The sequence below is a fragment of the Chamaea fasciata genome, unplaced genomic scaffold (assembly GCF_029207755.1).
Source record: "Chamaea fasciata isolate MVZ Bird 193981 ecotype frontalis unplaced genomic scaffold, bChaFas1.0.hap1 SCAF_3, whole genome shotgun sequence".
Taxonomy (NCBI): domain Eukaryota; kingdom Metazoa; phylum Chordata; class Aves; order Passeriformes; family Sylviidae; genus Chamaea; species Chamaea fasciata.
In genome coordinates, this window is record NW_027094088.1 from 98,651,141 (window position 1) to 98,676,419 (window position 25,279).

At 35.5% G+C, this 25,279-nt stretch overlaps 1 protein-coding gene across 5 annotated transcripts in view; it reads right to left on the minus strand.

The window, feature by feature from the left end:
• Positions 1–25,279, minus strand: part of MBOAT2 (membrane bound O-acyltransferase domain containing 2) — a 92,623-nt gene continuing 67,344 nt past the window's right edge. For all 5 annotated transcript variants that reach the window (XM_066179891.1, XM_066179890.1, XM_066179892.1 and 2 more), the window contains 8 exons: positions 24,194–24,248; positions 23,213–23,396; positions 17,340–17,532; positions 14,822–14,925; positions 14,413–14,477; positions 9,506–9,638; positions 6,885–7,036; positions 1–6,381 (listed from right to left, as the gene is read on the minus strand). In XM_066179891.1, the coding sequence (XP_066035988.1) occupies positions 6,159–6,381; positions 6,885–7,036; positions 9,506–9,638; positions 14,413–14,477; positions 14,822–14,925; positions 17,340–17,532; positions 23,213–23,396; positions 24,194–24,248 (1,109 nt within the window). In that variant the 3' untranslated portion in view covers positions 1–6,158. The remainder of the gene's footprint in view (positions 6,382–6,884; positions 7,037–9,505; positions 9,639–14,412; positions 14,478–14,821; positions 14,926–17,339; positions 17,533–23,212; positions 23,397–24,193; positions 24,249–25,279) is intronic.

Sequence of the window (25,279 nt, forward strand, 5' to 3'; positions counted from 1 at the left end):
TTCACTTTTTTAAACTACAGTTTAATCAGATTTAAAGACACAAATTAGAAAAGAACATTTATAGGCAAGTTAAAAACACCTTTAAAACATAACAGCATGCTGCTTCTGCAGCACTGCTCAGACAAATTAGAAATAAGTAATTATTAAAATATCACAATCACAGTGTAACTAACAGTGGTATTTTAATTTTACCATACACCAACACTTAGTTTATGGATCTGTTGAAAAATAACACTTTTTAAAAAATATAGATTTTGGAATAATAAAAATGAAATTCACTGACAATGTATTATAGTCTGAACCAGGAAAGGCAAATTTAGGAATACTGTAGCTATCCACTTTTAGGGGTGTTCTCTCACCTTAACGTACGGGTGGTTGGAGGCATAACTACTTCTGCATTGAGGTAAAACTATTCCTTTGAATGTGTAACCAAGGCAGGAAAGAATAAAGTTCCATATTTTAAACTCTTAAATTGAATAACTTATCACAACATCTTTGAATAATGCTATAATACCCATCTTACACTATTTTTCATCCAATACATTTTGATTGTTCTCTTCTAACTTATCTAGAACACATCTGAGGTCTGGGATTTAAGAGTAACTACCTAATTACTACTGTAGCATTTTGACACCTTTGTCACAGTAGGACACATGAGCAGATTCTTCATAGAAATAGTCAACACCACTGGACAAAAGAAGGTACAAAGAAAAGATGTAAAGAGAACTGAAAAACACACAGAAAGGCAAAAGATGCATAGGCAAATACTCCTTACCTTATTGTAGTAATTGTTGCACCTTTAATAAGCAGTGTTGCACTTTTCTGATTACCAGTCTCTGGGCACCCCATTCTCTCTATTTTTTCTTTTGTTTGTTTGTTTCAGATTACACCGTCCCAGTTTTCAAGTCTAATCTGGCTAAAGCATGGGCCACAGCTGTCTATTCATATGACATATTGTAGTGAAACCTAAATGAAAATCCAGCCTGGGGTACCTCCCCCTTAGAGAACAAAAGAAGGGAAGAAGATTGTGCAGAGGTCTCTTTTGCCAAGAGATTTGTTTGGAATAAGGTGCTGGACTAAGTCACTAGCAATACAAAAACTTTCCTCCAGAAGTAGCCCTACCTCAGATCTCAGTCTGAAGTCACAGTTCTTCAATTCAAAATTTACACCATGTTTATATGGATATGCACATGGGTTCAGAAAATCTAAAACCATCTACAACCAAGACCAGGTCTAAGTCACTGGACACACAGCTAATGCACAAATGATGATAAAGTGGCAACATTTACATTTGCACATTTGTATACCTAAACTGAGCAAAATTGTGGTTTAAATATTTAATGTGATGAAAATTGATATATTTGATGGTTAAATTCTGTAAAAAACCTACAAAAAGCCCATTCTGAAACAAGTTTTTAAGAAATCTTTTTTTTTTTCATTTAGCTTTTACCATAATAAACAAGTGTTGCAGTATTTGTAGTTGTAATTTTGGAGGGTGATTTTGTGCACGTCTGGATTTCATGGCGTTGTAAAATGTCTAGATTAAGAGCAAATATGTCAAAAATCCAGCCAGATGTAGCATAGAGCAGCTGCAGCCTGGGTCACAAGCAAGTAGAACCTCTGCCTGGCTGTGCAAGTAGGGCTGGCTCCCTGCAGGAATTGCGTGGCACAGCTGGGACATGTTCTGACTAGAGACTTCTCCACTGCCATCCTTTTCCACCAAGACTGTGAAGATGAAGACCTACAGCACAAACCAGCTGAGATGCAGGCAGATCTGGTAATCTTATGAGAGTAGGCTCAATTCACTAGAGTGTCTGCTTACTTATTCAGAGTAGCATTTAAATACTTATTGAAGTACTTATTGTCAATTGATTTTTAAACAGGAAAATTTAAAAATACACCAAGTGCAGTTCAGAGTGTTATTGGACCTAAATAAATACATAAAGGTCAATCATGTAGTGAAATGCTGTGATGAATCAGCACAGAACTAATGTGTATTTTTTTAATACATAGTCTGCATCATAATTAAATCCTTAAATTTATTTCCATCTGTTTTTCTAACACTGATCACTTCTACATAGATGGTAGTATTTCAAAATTTTCGATGAAAATTAAATTCTCAAGCCTGATTTCAGAATTCGATGAGAATTAAAAGTGAAACAATTAAAGATAAGGAAAACGAAAGCCTAAATTATAGTAACTTGTGCTTTTAAATTTCTTTATCTTTCAAGGCCAACTTACAAAGTTGAACATGTGAAAGTTTACATATAAGCAAGTTACATATTTGTATGCAAACGTGAAGACACATTTGACCATGTATTTAAACAAATTGTAAACAATTTGTTTGCAAAACTTCTGAGAGAAAATATCTAGATTTTGTTAAAATTACTTTGATATGAATTAGACAGGAGGTGATAATCTCAAACATCTCCTCTGCATCAGAGGATATTTTACCACTATCCAAATCAATGCCATCAAAAGAGGCAAAATTACCTAGTGTGCATCCTGTCATACAAGCCTAGCATTTATATTAATATTACTTATTCCCCTGGGGGAAACAGAACAAGTTCTTCAAGCGTGAAATTTCTCTAATAAATAATTTACTATATTGGTAAAACTTAAATCATATATCAGTGTAGAGCTGCGAATATACCAAGGTCTCTTCATGGTCTTCTCACTAAAGTGTAATTTGTTATCAAGAGCATATTGAAGTGCATACCAATATTTTTACATGTAATACATTTTCAAATGTCACCAATTACTGAAATCTTGTCTACATGTCAACTTAAGGAATGGCCAGGGAAGAACAAGTTTCCTGAATAAGAAAGGCGTATCTGTAACTGCAAAGCTAACAAAGCCTTTTTGATTACAACAGTAGTGGGCACCACTGAAAGTATTATTAAATATGTAATATATATCTCTCTCATTAACACAGAATCATAGAAGTTAAAAAACATTAAGCAAGCAAATAGTTACTATCAGGGTGACTACATTTACTAACACTAACTCATTAAGTGCCTGAATGAGCCGTTCACAATAGGCAAACATCTGCAAAGCACCATAAAATTATGAATGATATGTTGCATTAATTTTTCATAGTGTGCTGATCTGCAATACAGGAAACACTTTTGCCTTTTGGATATACATTATTTACTAAGTGAAAGAATACTTAAAACCATGTTTCTTTCATGTCCAAAATATTTATAGGAAATATACTTTCTACAATTTTTGTCAGGAAGGGCAATAGTAATCACTGCCATCCTTTCAAATTCAGTATTCTCAAACCATGTGTGTAAAACCTAAAAACTATCTAACGCATTGGGGCTGGCTGCTCTTGACTGTCTGACTGAATGGATAAAAAGGATCCAGTGCGATAGCAAGGCAGAAAACGAGTAAAGCAGAGGGAAAGAAACATCAAAACCCCAGTCTGACTAAAATCAGAGTGCTGCCATTAAAATAAAACAGTTCTTTCCATAGTCCCCAAGAGAATTCATTCTCGTGAAGAGCAGATTTTTGTTGAAAGTACTTTTATATTTAACAATGGCAATTAAAGGGTAAATTCTAGGACACTATACTTAAATTCTGTGCAGAATCAATTAATTGTCGTATTTTCTTAGTTGCAATTACTTAATGAGTTCAAATCATGAAGGAAAAAACTCACGTCCAATTTTGGAACCCGTATTTTGCCACCTGTGCTCAATGAAAGCATGAATGTTTTTTCTTAGTTGTTTCAACTTCCCTCTATACAAAAGTTCTGAACAAAACTGTACCTCTGAATTCACTCACATTCAAGTACCAGACTGCACTACCCTAAACCTGCTTATTTCCTGGGAGCCTTTACAACTGTTTCCATATTTCATTAAGAATTAGTAAGCCTCCATGCCAAAACAATACAAATGGAGTACAAGAACATAAATAGGAAAACAGCACATTGTACTAGCATCCAAAAGTGTTTGTTTGAACAGATTTGGAGACTGCACCAGTAAGATGAATTTAAGTTCAAGAGTAAGAAATGCTGAAGGAATCAACCTTATTTCTACTTACCCACCCAGAAATGTGCAAATCTAATTGCTTCTTTTATGTAAATGTCCCTTCAAGTACAGAAAGCAAAAAAATGTCTTTCCTGATTCTGTATCTAACAAGGATGATCAAACAAACTAGCATGCCCTTACTTATTAACAACAAGAAAACCATAATGTGGTATCAAAGAAGCATATGACAACCATAACCCCATGTAAGGGAAAGTCTACCTGGGCAAAGTAAGGATTTAGAAGTCAGATTATTTTATTCTCCAGATAATACAGCTGTCACTGAAACAATTAACATCCCTGCTCATCCATTCAAACAGACTCATCCATTCTCATTTCATATTCAGTTCCCCCTTTCTGAGTAGATTAATTAGTGCTAACTCACATATATGGGAAGTTATGTTCCCCTCCTCCTGGAGTTTTAGGCAAGGAGCCAATGGCCAGACACAGAGTTAGGACAGCAAGGAAATAACTCTGACCAACTTAGGATCTGCTTCTTCAGGGAGTACTGTCATGATGTTTGCCTGGCAATATCCCCAAAGCTGAGGACCATTGCTGCACTTCTGGTAGTAAGAATACTCATCCAATACTGGAACTAGATATTTGATGAAAACTTTAGGTTTCAAAATAGTATGACAAAATTTTCTCAATCATTGTTAGTTATTAATCAACCAGCTGCATTATTTTTCTCTGGCATTATTTTGTATCTGGCTTAAAATTAAAAATAAACCCCACGTGGATAAGCAGTTTGTGTTTACTTAAAAAAATTATATGAAAATACAGAATATATGCAATTAAAATGTAGCCCTTTAACAGTAGTACTCTAGCACTGACCATAATCACAATAAATGGTCGGGAATAGATATAACCGCTGCATTGTTTCCTTGACACACTTCCATAATTCAGACAGTCAGATATTCTGAAGAATTCTTTTTCTTTCATTATGTTACCCAGAAATATGACATGAAATTTGCATCTAAAATTCTAATTCAAAGAAAAAGGTTTTCCTCTAATTCACACACTTCTTTGGATAAAGGTTCATCAATTACGAAGCATACAGGAATTGGTGGTGATAGTCATTTCACGTTTGACTACCTATGTGCTGGAGCTTCAAGGTAATTTTGCTATTTTATACTGAAGGCATCATCAACTAACTGATGCCTGAAACTTCAAAATAACTTTAAGTATTAAAAATTACTTTTTGTAAAACAGTTCTATTCTAGAACAAGTATTTATGGTATTTAAGGGCAAAACTGCACTTTCATTGAAATCCCAGTGCTTGCACATTGTCTTCTGTGCCTCGTGGCTGCCTTTCCCCCTCTGGCTGCAAAGCCCACTTGGCAGTGTTTTATTGGGTTTAGATACTTTAAAGTAAAAGAAATCTACATTAGAGCTATCAATCCCTGGAAAAGGTAAATCTTGAGGTGTTTTTAATCCATTCAGAAGGGCCATTTTAATCATTCAGAGTAATTATACTCTTTATCAAAGAAACCTAACTATAATTTGGCATCAATGTTTACAGTTCTGTGATGTACTCTAATAGTTTGAGATCCTTTAAGAAAACCCTCCAAATACTGAGATGCTTATTGCAATTCCCTTTGAAAGATTCCAAAGTCTTCTAGCGACTTTGCATCTCCTCTTTTTATCTTCTTTATAGCACATAGTGTTAGATATTAGAAATACTTTCCACATAAAATCAAACTTGAAATGCCCACTTAGAAACAATATTTCAGTAAATAGAGGGTTTAAGGCAAGTCATTCAGTTGGAAAAATTAATTTCCATTTGTTAATCCTAGATTGACACAATTTTATTCCACCCCATCAGTGCCTTGGGATACACAACGTACATTCAGCAAAGGGCACACATATGACCCTATGGACATACGTTGCAAGTCCTGAGTGCCCATTGAAATAATGGTAATATCTTCATATAAGGCGTGACCCACAGGGACATGGCATGGGAGGGGTTAATTTGTTTTGTTTCCAGTCTTGCTATTGTATGTGATTTTCCTAGGTAATGCATTCTTTTCTTACTAAATATCTTTGCAAACAAATACAAACCCCTTTAAAAGGTGCTAAAAATGGGTTTCTGAAAACATACAAAATATATTCATCATAGTATTTCCTCAATCACTGTTTTAATGCTTGATATCTGCAGGTTATTTCTTGTTTCTGACTGAAGCTATTATTTGTTGTGGAATAATTGTTCTTTTGCAAAAGACTTTCTTCTTCTAGTTTTCTGGACCACACTGGCTGGACACTTTCATGCTTTTTACTTCCTTTTTGAGTTCTTTTCAATGGAAATACCAACAACACCAGGATGCTGGCAATATGAAGACAGAAATAGCAGGAGCTAAAAAACAAACAGAAATAGTAAATCAATGAAACTAACCACTTTTACAGATATACTTTGCAATTAAGATTTGAAAACATTAAATTTGCTTTAAGAAAGTAAAAGAAGGGGAAAATAAGAAATTAAGTCTTCCCTCGCATTATTTAGGACTGAAACAAAGTATAAAGTGAACAAAAGTGTCCTTTCAACTTTTTTCACAAGTCACTTCTGGGAAGTCAAAATCTAGTCTTCCTATAAAATAGTTCAAGGGCACACAGTAATTTCAAAGATGTCCTCTGGTTTTGTTCTTGGTTGAGGTTTTTTCCCTGCCCCCTGAAAAATAAGTCTGTTATGACACGAAAATGTGAGCAATACAAGACACACTATGTTCAAGCACTAGAAATACAGTTCACTCAGCTACAAGTTGATCTTAGAATCATCTCAGTAAAATAGCTTCAGAAATCTTCTGCCAGTGAAAATACTATTCCAAGTTAAAGTAAACGAAACAGGTAGAATGTGCTTACCTGTAAAAGGTGAAGGAGGGTTTTACAGAGAGAAGTACAAATGGCACTACTGTGTAACTTATTGCTGCTTGAGTTGCCATCCATGTTACAATATCATAACATAGTTTAACAGCGGGAGATTCAACAAAATAGTGTCTGATATTGTTTCTTATCTGAAAAAGCAGATAATACTAATTAGCTGAGGAATAAACCTTGAGAGCTCAGTTTGTTGCATTGACACAAAAGTAATAGGATGAATTTAAATGCTACAGTTTGGTCAAATATTTTTGAACTATTCAAAATGCCCATCAACTTCAAGAGGAATTGGCTCAAATTCCCTGCACTTCATTCACCATGGGAATTTAAGCATTTATCAATCTAAATGGAATTTAAATAAATTAATCCTACCCTAAATCCAATGCAAACTTGCACTGCTTGTCTGAATGAGGCAGACATATTCTATCAAGCCATTGTGTAAATATAGAGGGTTGGAGTAAGTGAAGGCCAGAATGTTTCTGACAAAAGCTTCTATATATCAGCCATTTTCATACATTTTTTAATAAAATATATTTTAAGGCAAGCAGAGTATATATCAGAATATACAAAGTATCAGTTCTAATTATATATTTCAGGAATCTTAACTTCTATCAAGTGGAATTATTACAAAATGACTCAAATTTCTATGCTGAATCCTCTTTTGCTCTAAAATTCTGCTCAAAAGATTGAATACCAGAAGTATTTAAAAAACCCAAATCCAAATCCCACACCGGCTTGGGTTCAGTTTTATTTAAGTCTATAATTATAAAGACATCAGTAAATCTTTGCCTCTCCTTCCTTTGACTGAACTGTTATCCTTGCTCACACTCTTCTGTGCTGAAAAACCAAGATAGGCTCAATTCAGCCTTTGACCCCAACTTGATACCACCAGTGCCACCTCCTAGTCACCTGCTCTGAAGCAGTGCTCTCTGAAAAGCTGCACACCAGACTACACTGTTTAGCATCCTTAACCCTCAGCTTCTTTAGAACTCCTTGTTCCAAGGAATGTATCCAAGGCCAGCTCCTGCTGATTTAATTCTTTACATTAAAAACCCTTTTTGACCCTTCTTGTTCTTCTTATTTTAATTGCCCTTTAAATACCAAATTCCCAATCAGCCTTTGCTTAGTTACACTAAGTCAAACAAATCATTCTAGCTACATACCCTTCATACTGCCAGCTCCCTCTAGTTATTCCTATGGTCACATGCAAGGAATTGTTCCTGAGCTCTGTAGAACTCAGATGAAGCTTCACAAAATTTCTTGTAATCTTGTACTTTAGGACTTGAAGAATAACTTTTGACACAAATCTATGACTGCCACTAGTAAACACCCGGTTATGAAATGTGTAATGATTAAAGGCAGTAAAATAATTTGGACATATGCTTAAGCATAACAGAACAAAGTGTGGATCAGTGCTGCCAAACTTTGCAGTTAAAGGCTAGTAGAGTTAAATAACAAATATGCTCTAACATATCTTATTTGATATTAAGTACCTGTTGATACAGAAACTCAAAATATTTTTTTACTAGCCTATTGATTGATACATATGAAACATGAATACATTGTAGTCTACTAGAGAAGCCCAGGATGAAGGGAAGTGAGCACTCCAATTTACTGGACTCATCTCACTAAGTAAACAACTTTTATCTGTGAACTGTCCCAGAACCTTGACTTTTGCACCAGCCCTCTGCTGATAAATGTCAAAAGTTCCCTGTGATAGATCTGGAAGAAGAAGAAAGCTGTATCTATTGTAAAGAAAGGAGTCAGTTCTGTCGAATAAGCACTATACCTATATCTTGTGAAGAAAAAGAAGCATTTGTTTTATTGATGTAGTAACAACCTAAATCTGAAGTACCACCTTTCCCTACATATTATAGCAACCACAGAGCAGTCTGCTTCATTTCTCACACTCCTAGTTCTTTCAACAAAAAAGTGCTCTGTTATGCTGCTCTGATCTGATGTGTAATTTGTTCCTTTTTTCCACCAAGTGACTGATAAACCTGTTTCTGTTCTTACACAGCTTTCTCAGGCAGAACTGTGAGAGATTTCTTGGCAGATTTGCTGTTTCCATACGGTTCTAAATAGCAACTGCAAAAGCTTGTTAATATGACTGCATACTGGCTGACCAATTAGAAATAGTAACTGCACTAAAGATTTTTATGTGCTGCTTGTGGGGGAACATTCTTTAGTGATGATCCTCACAATAGTACTGGAGATAAATTAGAGATGAGGCAGACTCTAGAAATATATATAGAAATATATTGACACCTGAATTTTAACCTACTGATCATCACCGATTTTTTTCAAAATTATTTTAGATAATGTCAACCTGTTCAGCATGCTATAGTAACACACCATCAGTTAATAGTGGAAGACCTTCCACAAATTATATGCTACAAAGATGTTATAGGCTGTGTCTTGTTCATTTCCACCAATCAAGCCCTCCTTTTAATTAATCATTCCCATTGTTCTCATAACTAAAAAAAGTAAACACCACTACAAGACAGATTGTGTATCAACAATAAAGGGCATCTTTGGAGCAAAAAACATGATCAACTTGCTTTTACAAAACTTATTATTTAAGAAGATACTTGGTTGGTACTTACAGCTCGTGCTGCTAGTGTCATTAGTACTCCTGTTAAAAATGTTAAATAATATCCTGGATAAACCCCATGCCAGATGGCAGAAAGAATGAAGGTTTGGATCGTTGGGCTGAAGGTGGCTCGCTCATAGCACACTCTAGCAAGTCAGAAACAATTCAAGATAAGTAACATGAAACAAATCACCCACAGTCTTCCCAGCTATCATCGGTACCAGTTTCATCTCCAACACAGAAGTTTCAATGCAATTGGAGTTTTCTATTATTTAATAATGTTGTCACTCTATTATAGAAAACGCTATTCACAGCTCCCAATTCCAGCCCTCAGTGCTAAACTTGTGCTCAGTGCCATCACACATGGTCCTTATTCCTAATGAAGTGATATACAAGCATCCAAAGATGAGTTTTGGCATTAGTAAGTGATCTTGAGCCATCAAAGAATGTGTCTGGAAAGCTGCACTGGAAGACACAAACTACCCCCAGATTCTTGGGGTAAGTCAGGTACATGTTTTCCATAAAATAAGAGCAGCTTATAGGAGCAGGGGAAAACTAACAACTGCCTTCAAATTTGAATAAGAAAGAAGCTACAGTTGAAAATGTGTCTGTGTGACACAATTAGGTGAGCATGACGATGAAATTGTAATAAATACTCTAGTGCTGAGAGAGTATCAAATAAGGAGAATGCTGAACTCTGTGTTATTTTAAAATTGAGACTGAATTACTAGGCAAGGTCCTATAATAAGGAATTCTAGAAGGAAGAAGGGAAAAAGGAATCCAAGAAAGGTGGTTTCTAGAAGACAACATTATATGACACAATGACAAACCATCATGATGTGGAAGAATGATAGGAAACATGGTAAGGTCCTGATAAGGCTTCCTCAAGAGTTCTTTAATGCCTTTAATTATCTGAAAACCAAAAAGCAATAGGAAATATGGAAACAGATACAAACTAAAAAAGCAAAAATAAACACCACAAGCATGCATGAGCACAAATCTACAGCTAACATATAAAAATGAGTTTTACCTAAAAAGGCTATAGACAGCAACATGTAAAAAGATTTTATAACCACATAGCAAGTAACAGAGAAAGAGAAGAGAATGCACATCTGTTATTCAAAGATGACAAGCTAATGATACCGAGAGCCACAACATCCACTACTAACCTAACTACTTTACTGCAACTTCCACATAAAGAAAAGATTACTGAAACCTACTGATGTAGTCAATGTTGCAGAACGGAAGGTAAAAAGACAGGATCTGAATAGGGGAAGATTAAAAGTGTAATTTGCTAATTCAGTTTATTCCAGTCAAATAGATGGAGTACGTTTTATCTTATGAGGTCTTCAGTGGGATATGTGCCCAACACCCTCCTCTTCCTAAAGGGCTTCACTCACAGTGGCAATTAAGATGAGAACATGGGGCTGGCATAATACTCAAAACTCTCTGAGGACATTTGCCCCAAACAGATCACCTTAAAGAGGAAAGCAACATTGGGCAGGCTGAATAATAAACAGAGACATTTTTGACAAAGAATCTGTCAGCCTCAGGAGCACCAAAGCATTAGGAAAATTTGCAGTGAATCAGGGAGACATGTTGGAGGAAAATATTTTTCATCAAAACCTTGTTTAACACTGCCAGAAGTCACCTCACCAAGTCACCCCTGTCTTGGCCAAGACAGAGAGTAGCTGCATCCAAATAGAGGCCTGTCAGTGCAGTGCACCATACCAGGGAGCAGTGTCTCATCCCTGTCAGCTGCAGGCACATGGATTTGTGCCATGCTTTCCTATGGGGCATGTGATAGCAGTAGATTCACATCAAGCTGGAGCACCCACATTTCCCACAGGCAGTGCATGCAAGCAGGGTTTTGTATCCCACACATCCTTAGGAGAGGAGATGCAGTTTGCATGTATTTGTGTACATACACGTGTGCTTCTTAATTGGCTTGGGATTAGTTACAGAAGAGTGTTTAAAAATGTTTATTACACCAAAGCACTGAACACATGCAAAATGTTATGTGTTCTAATACTGCTATTAATTCAAAATGTATATGACTGGTGGCTAATTACATTTCATTAATAAAGTAATACCAAGTCTCCAATCTTTATTTGGTTTAAAGTACTGAAACTGTACCTGGAAAGCATTCAGGAGAGAACAAAACTCACTAAAATAACTAAGCAAATTTCAGCTGTATCAATGCAAGTGAGGTAAAACAGTACCCAAAAAAAATCATCGGATTTCAATTTCAAAGAGTCAAAAGTAAACTTAAATGCTTCCATGGATTTGGCAATAATAAATAATGTTCAAATGCTTCATTTGATGATCCTAAAAACAAACCAAGGAAATATGGTCATACTTCCTTGGTTTGTTTTTAGGATCATCAAATGATATATGGATATATGGTCTCAACCCATTTCACAACAGATTGAGCAAATCTATTCAAATATAGGTGGTTCAGGTTATCCATAATGCTCTAAAAGTGGGAAGATGCATCAAATGTTAAACAAGATACTGTTTTCAGCCTGGTTCTATAATTTCTTTACGAACTTAGGTGGTAGACTGAGAAGTATTTTTTCCACCTTGTCTTCCCTTCCTTTTTTGAGGTGGAAGGTGGGATGGACGAGATTGGCACTGTTTTCTTAGTAGAGAGCACTAGAATCCAAAATGATCTTGGCAGACTTGAAGGCTGTTCTGAAATCAACAAGATGAAGTCCAAAGCATAGAACATCTAACAAGAAAAGTGGAAGACAAAAACCAGTACCATTCCTGAAACATTACTGAAAAAGCATAGCTGAGTATGAATATGGATCAACAGTATGAAACACTGAGTATTAGCTAAGCATGAATCAACAGTAGGTTGTTGCAAAAAAAAAAAAAAAAAAGACAGATATAACACCTTTTCTAATACATCACAGTATTACCCAAAGAAAATAATTATAACTAATCCACTCAAAATAATCAACTCTGCCTCTAAAAAGCCAGGGAAAAACCTTGAAGGTCTTAGCAGAAGTACTACATCTAATCTAAGATGACAGGAAGTTTGAAAAGATTTTAGAATTGAGCAACAAGATCCACAGAGGTTTTGGAAACATGACCAGAGACAAATGGGATGAAATGGTTTCTTTGGAAAAGAGAAAGAATGGGCTGAGGGGGAACATAACAGCTCTCCCAGCCAGGAAACATTATAATGATATATTGTTGATATATGCTACTATGTAAATATCTGTTTTAACTTACATGCCTGTAACAATAATTGCTTTAAATTGCTGTATATATGATCTACATTAAATATTTACTAAACCTCTTTGTGATCTTTAGGTCCATTAACTGTCTTTTTTACACGTTTGTTTTTACATACAATCAGGGTTTAACTGATGGTCCAGTTTCTAGCAATTATCAGAAAAGAACAGAACAAATGCTAATGTCGTATTTCATGTGGGATAAATGGCTAAAGTTTTAAGTACTTCTTTAAATGGTAAAAAAGTGTGGCATTAAAAGTGGATGTTTAAGGTAATCCATGAGCTTTGTCCTCTACGCAAATGGTTCGAGCACTGCAACTAATCAAATGATTACTAACAAAATATATATTCTCTACCACTATTTACAGACCTCATATATGATCAGCTGAAACAATTTCTTACTTGCAACAATTCTTTCACAGGACATCCACCTTTCCACACCCTTTCACTTTGACAGAATCAATTTAGACTATCCCCACGGATTCTTCTATTATTGTTTTAAAAAATACTTATTAAAGGAGATGCTTTAATTTTTCTTCACATCCTGTTTCATTATCCCCCTGGGAAATTGATTTTCATTTCTTTTCTTTCAATTTTAAACAGAAACATTATGCTTCTTCACTAATAATTTTAGTTTAGAATCATTCCATTAAGGAAATTTGAAAGTTTGTTGAAATACAACCTTTTCCTATTATGTTTTAATACTCTCAAACTTCTGTTCTTTAACTAAATCAAAATAGCTAAATTATATATTTGGTTTTTGAAATGCTACATTTCAATATCTGCAAACACACAATTTTTTGCTGACTGTCCTAGCAACAGATTCCATTGACTATTGAGACAACCAGAATAATCACATAAAATTCAATTTCTTTTTTAAATTGGGTGAGCAAAATATTTAGGGATGAAATTATGGAAGAAAGAGAACATACTATGAAGAAATCTGATGGAAGAGACATCCTGTTGCCAGCTATCCTAGAACAAGGGGCAAAGTCCTCTAAGTAATCCCAAGAAAGGGGTCTCAGTTAAACCTGCACCTGTGGACAGGAGATCAACTCAGCAGTCTGACTGGAAGGGAAACAACACGCACATGCTACTCAAGAACACTTCTACTTTCTCCTTACCACAAAGAATCAAAATGAAGTAGTTCACAGGGCACTGTACCTGTTTCCCAGGCAAGGAAAAAGAGTGCAGCTGAGAGAGATTCATTTGGAATTTTTGCTGACAGCCATTGTAGGGTTTGATGTCTGTCATGCAGTCATAATGGAAGGAGCACAGAAAGTTCTCTCACAGAATGTATGGAAGTTCCTGTTCCACTCTCTGGCTAAAAATAATGCAGAGCTTTCACAGGCTGAGATGTACACTTTGCCTGCTGCTCTCAGCAACATGCACTGGCTGAATGCTAAGAGCGGGGAAAAAAGACACCTCCACAGATTAACATTTAGGTTCCCTACGGCCTGTGAAGAAAAACAGTTTCTATCATAACCTGATAGTTTACACTAAGAGAGAAGTCCTAAACTCAGAGGCTTTAATTCAAGTATTACAAGAACAATCTCCTGTAGAGTCGCTAAACAAGAGATGTTTTGTGGGAGTTAGCTTCAAATGTTATACCATCTTCAAAGAAACATTTATCTAAGAAACTTCAGTGGAAAAAAAAATTCCTTTAAGAAATAAATACCTTTTGAGCCAAAGTGCTGTTTGGATATTCCAGTTATCAAGAAACATCTTGAAACTTGTGGAAAACTGTAAAGTAAAACAAACTAATTATTTCCATAATTGCATAGTGTCACAATGTGTCTCAAAATTCTTGTGTATAAATTATACATCCTCCCATACAATTCTGTGATGAGTTGAGTAAGGTATTTACCCAACCACTTATAGCCACAAAATATTTTGGAAGTCAATTGACAAGTAGAACATGTTCAAAACAGGCTGTTTTCCACCCTTTTCTAAAGGTGTGAACACATCATTTCTGCCTTAAAACACACTCACTATCTAAAGGAATGAATGTGTAGGAAAAGTTACTGAAATTAAGAGCGACTATCTACATGGGCATGTAGGTTTTTTTGAAAGAATCAGAAACAAACCTCTATTTGCTGGATTCTCAGATTTGATATTAGATCCCAACGTGTAGCTCCATTTTTATCGTAGCCTCTAAAACCAAACCCTGCTGCATTATTAATTGCATCTGCTGCAATGAGACAAGAAGAAAGAAGTTAATTATAAACTGTATTACAAATTGTGCATCACACATGTAGTTTGTTCAAAACATTTATCACATTTTAAAGACTGCATTTATTTTTTTTTTCTTTTAAATACTGAGGATCACTTGAACAAACAAAAAACAATCCAAGCAACACTGGCTTCCAATTCAAAAATTGAGCAAAAGCATAAGAATGAGAGGTAGCACTAGCTACTTCCCAGTGCAGATGTTCCGTGTCTCCCATACCACCTACTTAGACTTGCTTGAGCAATCAGACAGAAAAACTCAATGAGATGGATCAAGACTACAAAACAGTGGCTGGCTGTAATGATTTGAGACAGCTGCTCAGTGCTCAGATGCAGGTCTTTGGTCTTCATTATGCAGCAACAGTGATGCTTAAAGCATAAAGATTAAATTGTGATGCCCTCTAGGCAGGTGCACATTCACAGCACCTCACGGAGAGCAGTGCAAACCTAACAGAAGAAAACAGTAATTTTCTAAGGAATGCAGAGCTTGTCAAACTTCCACTAATGGCACAAGGCCACTGTTACACCACCTTTGAATGTGAAGTGTATACAGTGCATGTCAAAGGTCAGATGTTCTAAGCAAACAATATTTTTCCCCTAGGAGCAAAAGCTGCTACTGTCATCTGGACTATGCAGGAAAATACATGGGATTTTCAGAGGCAGAAAGTGACTGCCTGTCACTTTCAGTCATCACCTTCACCTGAGCTTTGTTAGCTCAGACACTAACATTTCCTCAATTGTATTTTTCAAATTAGGATGAGCACATACAAGGAAATAAGGTGGTTTTGAATTTATAATGTTTTCCTTTATTGTGAAATTTTTTAAGAACATCTTTGACAACAAAATTTTCTGCCTTACATCTGATGTTGCTATGCCAACTTCAAACACTGGACAATAGTTTTATGCTCAATTAGAAAACAGTTGGAGACACAAACTCCATAATCTTTTGCAAGCTAGAATGCAAAGATCGTAACTGGATTAAGCATTCATTTTATTAACTAGCCTTTTAGTATTCATTTTAAGTAATTAATTTCATTAACACATTCTTTTAAAAAGTGTAAATGATAGTAATGTACAACTCAAAGGTGTAACATCCAGTAAAACTGTTAAAGCCCCTCACATTCTACTTCTACCATTGTAAGTTTAGATGAGACAAAGTGGAAGGAGGAAGACTAACAAACTAGAAGTACAGAGTTGGCACAGTTTATTTTCTTTGGTATTTGTCATAAGAATGCTAGCTCTATATTGCTAGCAAGTATAGCAAGTGCACAAGGAGGAATCCAACTGAAGCATTAAAGGCAAAAAAAGCTCAACTAAGATTATTCACTTTTCAGATGACTACTGCTATTTAGAGATGATGATATGGGTGTATAAGAGCACAATATTCAAAAGTATTTCTTTCCACAACAAGCCCCAGAACTACTATATCCAGACAAGCTGAAAGCATTTCATTCATTGACCAGGAATGAAACCAGCAGCTGTAAATGAGTCATGCTGCTCTGCTATCCTAAAGCTTGCTTTATTGCATTGTTCCCACAGATTCTCTCTCAAAAGAACTATGAGACAAATACGTAAAACTGGAGAGGAGGAGGAAGCTGATGAAATCTGTTGTGTGAGCTACTTTCAAGATGTCAGCTTACTTAAATAAAGCATCTTCCTGTTGTATGTGTCGTTTTTTTACAAGAAGCATGAAGGGAAATGCAAAATATTCTTTAAACAACATAATGTAATCAAGAGTCTTAAATAAGTTACTAAGGATGTTAACCCAACAGTCATTCAAATTTTTAGTGAAAAAAGACTAAAACTGAAATGTCACCCATCAAATTTTGAAAATGCCACCTTACTATTAACAACAGTATCATGCATTTGAATTCCAAAGTATTTATTTTCCTTCATGATCAAACAACATCAAGCAAATTACATATAACTAACCACAGAAAGAGGTTAAAATTAACTTTGAAGAGATGCCAAAAATAAAGATATAAAAATAAATTTTAAAAACAACAAACAATCAAAAAGGGATTGTACATCAGACTAGATTTACTAATTTTTTTCTTTTTTTTAAAGTTATTGTTCATTGAAACACTATCCCTCTCCAAAACTCCTTATGCTTCACTCAGACTTGTAAAGGAGATCTCATTTGCAACACTCTCCCGACACTGTGCTTACACTTCTGGTAGCTTTTGTTTCTCAAAAAAAGAGAGACACTGCTCAATGTACTTAATACCTTGAAAGACTTTAATGCAATCAGGTTTTCCTAAGGCCTCAAGAGGGCACTGCCACTTTTTAATACGCACTTAAGTGTGCACATCTCAGATGACTCTAAATACATGCTCTTTCTGTTATCATTGTATTTTTAAACATATTTAAACTTACCTAAAGTCCATGCAAAATAATACTTGGGTCTGGCAGCCATAAGAGACACATATAGGTAGAAAAACCTTACAGGCCACGATGCTGTAGCTCTGAAGTTATCATCAATGTTGTATTCCACAGGCAAAGTTTTTGTAATAGTCATGTGGAAGAGTAAGGACAGTCCACAGATCAAGAGTTTCTGTGCCACAGCTATCTGAAAATTTAAGATGGGACATTCTGTAAGTTTCATTTTTTTATCCTCTAGAAACGAAGGAAAGTTATAATCTTCCTTCCCTATAGAGATATATGCATACGCTAATTTTTCAGTAATATATGCACTAGCAACTTTAAAACAGTTTATAAAAAAATCTCTATTTTATAGAGACTTGAGGAATATTTTTATATTGACTAATATTGATCAAGCATTACTTCTGGCCAACACAACAAATTCAGTCTGACTACAGTGAGTCTCTAAAAGTCCTTTTAATAGCCAGAGCACCTTTTGCAACTCAATTTTGTTTTCTTATTTTCTTGTCAAATTAATGAAGCAATTAAGTTGTTAAGACATCATAACATAAAACACGTAATCTAGGACAAAGTAATATTATTACTGCAGAGATTCCAAAACAATGGCAAAACCTCAGTTTCTTTTCAGGACCCTTTGGCATAATGCAGGTGTTCAATTGCTGCCCAACTCAAAGCATCCATCATCTCTGTTAGATTATCACAGCACCTAAATTCTAAACCAACTAAAAAACTGAAATGATTCACAAATTTCAGCCCAAATTTCAACCAATCAGTTCAAGATAGACCTGTTTTCCTAATCAGAGTGATCAAGCTACAATGGGACAAAAAATACACTCACAGATGTGTGTTGTTCAGATAGGACCTAGTCAAATTTTCTCAAAACTCAGCTTTGCTATAACCACCACAGTAAAGAGTTTGTATTCGCAGTAGAACTTTTCTAAGGTTCTATTATAAAACATACAGATAGCAATATACACCTGACATTGACTGCTCTAAGTCACTAGTCTGATCCATATCCCAAGGACAGACACCATGTTTTGTGAAAGTCAGTAAGATACTAAAAACCAAGCACCAACAAAAGAGAAGTTTGAGAGCTAATTCATTTAAATGTAATTTTCAAGTTTTTATTTTATGTAATCTCGATATTTAAACATCACAGTTTTAATTTACATTACAATTATACAAAAACTAAACTTGAGAAGAAAGCAATCTACTTTTGTTTGAAGCATCAGAACAAAAATATAACCAGAATCTATCTGTCTATGCTGTTTCCAGTACACCCACCCAAACTTTTAAAGATAACATCCTGCTTCACTGAGAGTTCAGCTCCACAGTTTTAGTTTCAAAATAAAAGATTTCTTTTCAACTCTTTTCCATGATACAGAATGGAGCAGTAAATGTCCAACTGAAAGCACACACTTTGGCAAGACACAGTATCAAAGATTCACCCAGTTGCACAGAGGTAAGAAGTGGTACAACCTGATTAAAAAATTAGAATTGGAAAAGCTGTAAAACAGTGAGGGTACTTTTGGATATTGCTCTTGACTCAACTCAAAAGATATTTCAGAGAGGATCAGGAATACCAGCTACTTAAAAAAAATCAGCCAGATAGTTCAGGAGGCAACTACCTATTGGTTAAAGCTAATGCTTAATTATTTGTTTCTACTTGCTTTCTAGTAAACTTCATTTTAATACTTCATTCTATTACACGAGTTCAACATGAAGAGCATTTGTTTTCTAAAAACGTTCCTTTGTTAATCTAGAACTATTAATAATCTCTCTCTTTGGTACAGCAGGGGGAAAGTTCAGTTGACTTAACACCTTTCAGGATCTTAAGTAGAAATGAATGTTCATAAAATTAGTTCCTACTAAAACTAATGAATCTTTACTTCTGGTATGCAGTATCTGACAAATGCAAAAGTCTGGTACTTGTAGGTATCAGAAGGCATCACCCCAAGTTCTGAAGACATTTGCAAGGATTTAACTTTAAGGCCTAAGCCATAATTACAAGTCAATGTTCAATTCTGCAGGAGAAGCAATATTTATAAGCTGGTAGTAGTAATGTGCAAGTTAAAACATATAAAATAGGCTCTTTCCATCTGAAGATGACCACAAAGTCTCAAAAAATGTTTTGGACATTTATAATGTTATCTCTGTTCAAAGACCTGCTTTGTGCCACTGCCTCTATTTACCAATTTTTCTACTAGTAAACATGCCATTCACCTGCCATACAAATATGCTTTGTATTTCTCTGAAGGTTCTTAACTAAATTGTGGAGGTGAAAACATCTCTTTTAAGAAAGAGCATCAGGATTTCAACGAAATTTACTTTAAGAAAAAAAAATCAACACATACAGTACTCTGCCATAATTTAACTTTTTTTTTTTTTTTTTAATTGTACTACTTCACTCAATAATTATAAATCCCAGCACACTGATATCACTTACAAGGATCAGGATCAGGGACAATAGTGTCCTTAGAAAACTGTAGTGGAGATAAATCTCCCACCTCTACAAAGACAGGGAGCTGCTGTTTCCAGACTGGTTTAAGCAGAGTTTCTGAAGGCCAAGCCAAACACAGGCTGAAATGCAAAGCAGAGTCCTGCCCTGCCTCCACTCCTTTGCTGGAGGTTTGGCTCATGCTCCTTAGGTTGAGTCAGATTAGAGAAACAAATCAGATGAAAACCTAGATTTTTGGCATTGGGGGGGGAGGCAGGGTGTATTGTTTGCTTGAAAATTTTGAAAATTTTTTGGTGGGAAGGTGTGGTTGTATGTTTGGTAGGTTTTGGTGGTTTATTGTTTGTTTTTTCACAACGAGTTAGTTTCAGACTAATCAAATTACCTGAATCAGACTACAATACTGTGCACTGACACCAACAAAATTATTGTCCAATTACTGATGGAAATGCATTTGGTAAAACCTTCATTCACTTTCTACTACTTAATTAATCACGTTATTAATAAAACTTTCTTTGCCAAGGCATAAACTGGCAATCACTGAATAGCACAGTCACATAGGAGGGTTGGTCAGTTTTTAAAAGAATGAAGTCGCTCAAAGTTAAATTTCATTTACTCTTTAAAGTTTTCAACATAGCAAAATCACTGTTCTGTTAAGGAAATAAAAGACAGTAAGATGCAGGATAACTTTGACCTCAGAAGAAGCATGGAATACAAATTATTTTACAACAAAAAGGTAAAAAGACCTGGTCTAGTTTTGATGAACAACTGGGCATATCTGTATAAGAATATCAAATATGATCAACACTGGAAAGGGAAGAAGGTACTTAAGCTAGAAGACAGTTCCAGGACAAAACTAAATGTGCATAAGTTAGATGGGAATATAATTAGGTTGAAAGATAGATATCTGATTGGAGAAAGGGGCTCAGGAGCAGCTTTCTAATTGAAGAAATAAAGGTAAAACGCTCCCAGAGCTCAGAAATATTAGAAATAAATTACTACATAAACATGTATACTATATTAAAATAGACTAAAATATAGAGAGGAATCTTCAAAAATTTTATTTGAATGAACTTGTTCTGAAGTTGATAAAGAATCAGTACATAATACATAATACTGAACGGTATTAAAGCACGTTATTCTGAGGAGATTGGTACCTCAGATGATAATTATAGATAAAAAGTGAGAACATTATAACCTGTAGGAAGATTCTGCATAATAAGCAAGAAAGCAGATATCTGCTGACAGGAATCTTGTATTTTAAGGGTAGCCATAATAAAAAGAAACTTACAAAGACAGATATTAATTTCTGAGAGTTGACACCACTTTGAGCACCAACAACTGATAGCTTGCAAAAAGGCACAATAGGAAGGATATAAGAAGTAAGTTTTAATATGGTGACTTGATTCATTTAACATGCAATGAACACAGCAAAAGTACTTATCCAAGTTAACATCATGCAGTCAACACACAGTATAGAGGAGGAGGCTGGCATGAACTACTTTGGTTATGTAATTATGTTTAACAAGAAATGAAACTTACTGTAACTCAGCTCAAGGATTCTTTTTTATTTATGACATTAACATTTGCTGATCCCCACTACACTTCAAATTTTTGTGAGTTACCTAAAATTTATTCATCTTGAAATAATAACAAATTTAAAGAGTTAATATAAAGTTAATGGTATTTGAACATTCTTCTAGAACAAGACAATGAATATTTCAACCGATACAGCAAATGCAGTAAAATTGTCATTCATCTTCCTTCAAAAGCACACAATACTCACTGGTGTTATAAAATGCAGCCAGATTTCTCTAACACCAATAGGGAGATGAAATATCAGGAGCATAAACAGCTTCTCTTTGTTTTTATGTAAAAAGCTAATGCAGCATAAATTGCAAAAATTTCAAGCATCTTAAGAGCAATTAATTTTAAGGACAACCACTTACCTGAAAAAAGAAGCCATCATAAGTTTATATTTATTTCTATTGACCTTGTCCATATTACTAGCAAGATTATGTGGTAAAAAGCCAGGAAGTCCTATCAGACAATCAGTAGATGTGTGTCCATAAGTGCTGATACAGGCAGACTTTGTTTACCTGAATTCATTTGCAATAATTTTACTACATAACACTTTTCTGCAGAAACAGGATTTTAGTACACAAGACTTTACTGGCCCAAAACAATGTTTAGAAACAAAAGGGCCTGCAACTTTGTCAATACAACACATCAAAGCAGAGCGTGGGCCATGTGATGCCAATCTACACAAGGAATTCTCCCTGTGTCTTTCACCGTTCCTAACTTGTTTCACAGCTCACATGCTCCGTCAACTTGTGGAGCACCTTCAAGTGTTATCATCCTCCAGCCAAGAGTTTAGATTCCAGTCGTGCAAGTTACTACAATAACACAAGATAGGCAGAATGGAACACGCAGAGTCCTCACCCACTTTCCAAGGATGGAAAAGGCTGGAGATGCCCCAACCAATTGGGAAGCACTCCCTGTTGGCCCAGCTGTGGGGCCATAACCTCTAGATGGTAGAACAAGACAAGTAGCTACATGTGGGAATGCCTTCAACTGCTCCAAAAACAGTTGATCTCAAGCAGAACATGGGCAACTGGTGCTGGAATTAGCAAAAGCCATCCATGTGAAGTGTTCCAACTGACCCAACAAAAATTCTGCTATTACGTGAGGTAAGAATTATCTTAGGGACATGCAATTTTAAATGCCTCATACAGTATTATTTAAGACAATATGAAAAGAGTGAAAAAATAACATTCAGTACTCTGGGCATTAACCTAACTGGACAAAATTTTAGAAGTACCGAGTTTTGTGAGCTTTTGATTTAAATTCAGGTCATACAATCTCTCCTGTAAGGCACGATCAACTGGACTATCTTCTCTATGTTTTTGGTCCCTTCTCCAATAATGGACCAAAGATAAAAAAGACTTATGTGGCTTGGAGCACTATTCATAGTGTTACAGCTAGTACATCTTTTACTACATCTTCAGATCAAAATCTGTCTTTAATACCTCTCTACATGACTGCAGGCAGGAAAAATGAAACTATTTCTATGACTTTTTCAATTTTTTACATATGACAGGGTTTTTATGCACAGTATATGCTTTGAAGTGAACATGCATGAACAGTTTTAATTTAAAGATGGCTTTTTACCATATAAGCTTGTTAGGAAGTTCCAAATTCATCTGCTTTTATCAACAAGATCCAGACTGGAAACCAAGAGAAAATCTGCCTTTAAAAAATAAGCATACAACTTTTTGAACAGGGAACAATTCTGTTGATGAATGAACTCCAGATACAGCTCAGCAGTTATGCCTGTAAATGAAGAGTACAAACCAAGCTTTCCATGCAATGATTACATAAGCATCAGCACTGCAAGAGTCATACATCTTACATTTGGGGAAGGATCCGTTTGTTCATACTTTGTATCTTCCTTCCCATTTGCTTCAGACTGTTGCAGTTGGTATGATCTGCCTTCAATGAAAGTAATATAGTCTTTGTAAGAGCATAACGGGCCTGCCAGGATACCCATGAAATTACAGTTGTAACTTAAATACTCCAGTAGACTTGGCATGCGTCTGTAATTCAAAGACAAGCAACTTGTGAGATGGATTGTGTAGTCCTTCAGGATTTCCACAGCAGGAAAGGTCATACTCCATGCCATTGCTCACTCTGACTGCAGTAAAAACCACATGGACAAGAGCAGTTTGTCTTTCTTTAGTAATCACAGCTTGAAACATTCTACACATAGCATTTCTTTCCAACCCATACTGAGCATTTTCAGATAGACCTCCTGAACTCTATTGAGTTTCTCCTTCCTCAGTAGAAGTGTTTGACTGAAGCTGAGCCTGAGGAAGGCAAGGGAAGGCTGTTTTCCTAAGTGTTTGTTCAACTGTACTAACTTCTCTATTTTTCCCTCAATAACTGAATCAATAAACAAAGGTTTGTGTTAACTGGCAATAATTTCAATTAAAGCAAGTGTCTCAACACTCTCTTGCCCAAAGCAACATACTATTTTCAAGTGTCCTGAATAAAGAAATGAGAAAAAGCAAGTTAAATACTGAAAAACAGAATTTAACAATGTTTCTTTACCAGCTACTTCATATGTGTACTGTTTACTAGTCTCCTATCTGATATGGCATTCATTTGCATAGACTGCACAGAATTTAGAATGTATTTCTAGATAACTATAAAACCTACTTCTAGTGATATTTTTCAGAAGAACAGATGTACAAATTCAACTTCAAATATATAAAAACATGGATCTGTTTTACATGAGCTTGTAAACTCTGTCTTGAATGTGAATTGTAAGAACCGCACAGAACATTTAGATAGCACACAAAACATCCCCAAAGCAGAATGTCTGAAAGCCTACCTTACAGCCAAACACCTCTGTGATGGAGTCAAGTCTTCATTTTTCCGAAACATTCCTAGGAAAGAGGACAGGAAAAAGAAAAAATTAAGAAAACCCCCCCATATCAGTTAGCAGTTTCTTTACTCAGCAGAACAAGCCTCATGCTACAATGTAATTTCTTAATGCCTCAAGCAATTTCAGAGTTATTATGTCACATAACATTTTTGCTGGAGTTGGATCAAACAATTCTCACTTGACAAAATTACAAACTCTCATATCTTCAGTTATATCCAGCAGTGCCTAAATGTGAAATCACGTGGATTTCAGGAAAGCATTAAGACAACTTGAAAAAAGTGTTAACAAAAACAGTTCTCCTACATTGGTCAAAGTCTGAAGGTTTTAAAACCCTTTAGTTCCAATTCTGGAAACAAGACAAGCCCCAAACAGTGTCATTAGCCACTGCAGTTTTGATGCATAAAATTAACACAGTCCAAGAGAGATTTCAGCAATTCAAAACTTGTGGCAGACCTCAAGAACAGCTTTGCACAGCAAGTAAAAATTGTGACCAAAGTCCAGTGAAGCAGGCATGGCAGCAAAGGTGGCACAGTCTTTTCCCAGAGCACTAACAAGAAGCTCTAATCCCTGCTAGCAGAAGGGGGCAGTCCAAGTCTAAGTTCAGCAGCAAGACTGAATTTACCTACTTAGCTATTTCTGAAATGCTGGCAACTACAGACTTTCAACATTTTCATTTATAATGAAATACACTAATTCAGGGGAACAAAAAAAGTAGAGCTCCCTCCTTCAAACAGCCCTGGCTAATTAATACCAGCCAGCACTGCCTGCCAGAATGACCATTTCTGCTCCTCCTGCAGCCTTCTCTAGTGGCTCAGACACTTCCACATGCAGCCATTTCCTGCTGTTCATATTTGCATTTTTGCTTTGCCATTGCAAGTACTAAAATCTTTATACACATACCTCCCTAAAGGAAATCAAATTTATGGGATCACACTTCAATTATCTTACTCAGCAGTGCTTAAACCCAACAGCCAATTTCTAATCAAGTTTGACAAAAGAGCAGGGAAATATAAATATGAAATCCTAACGTGC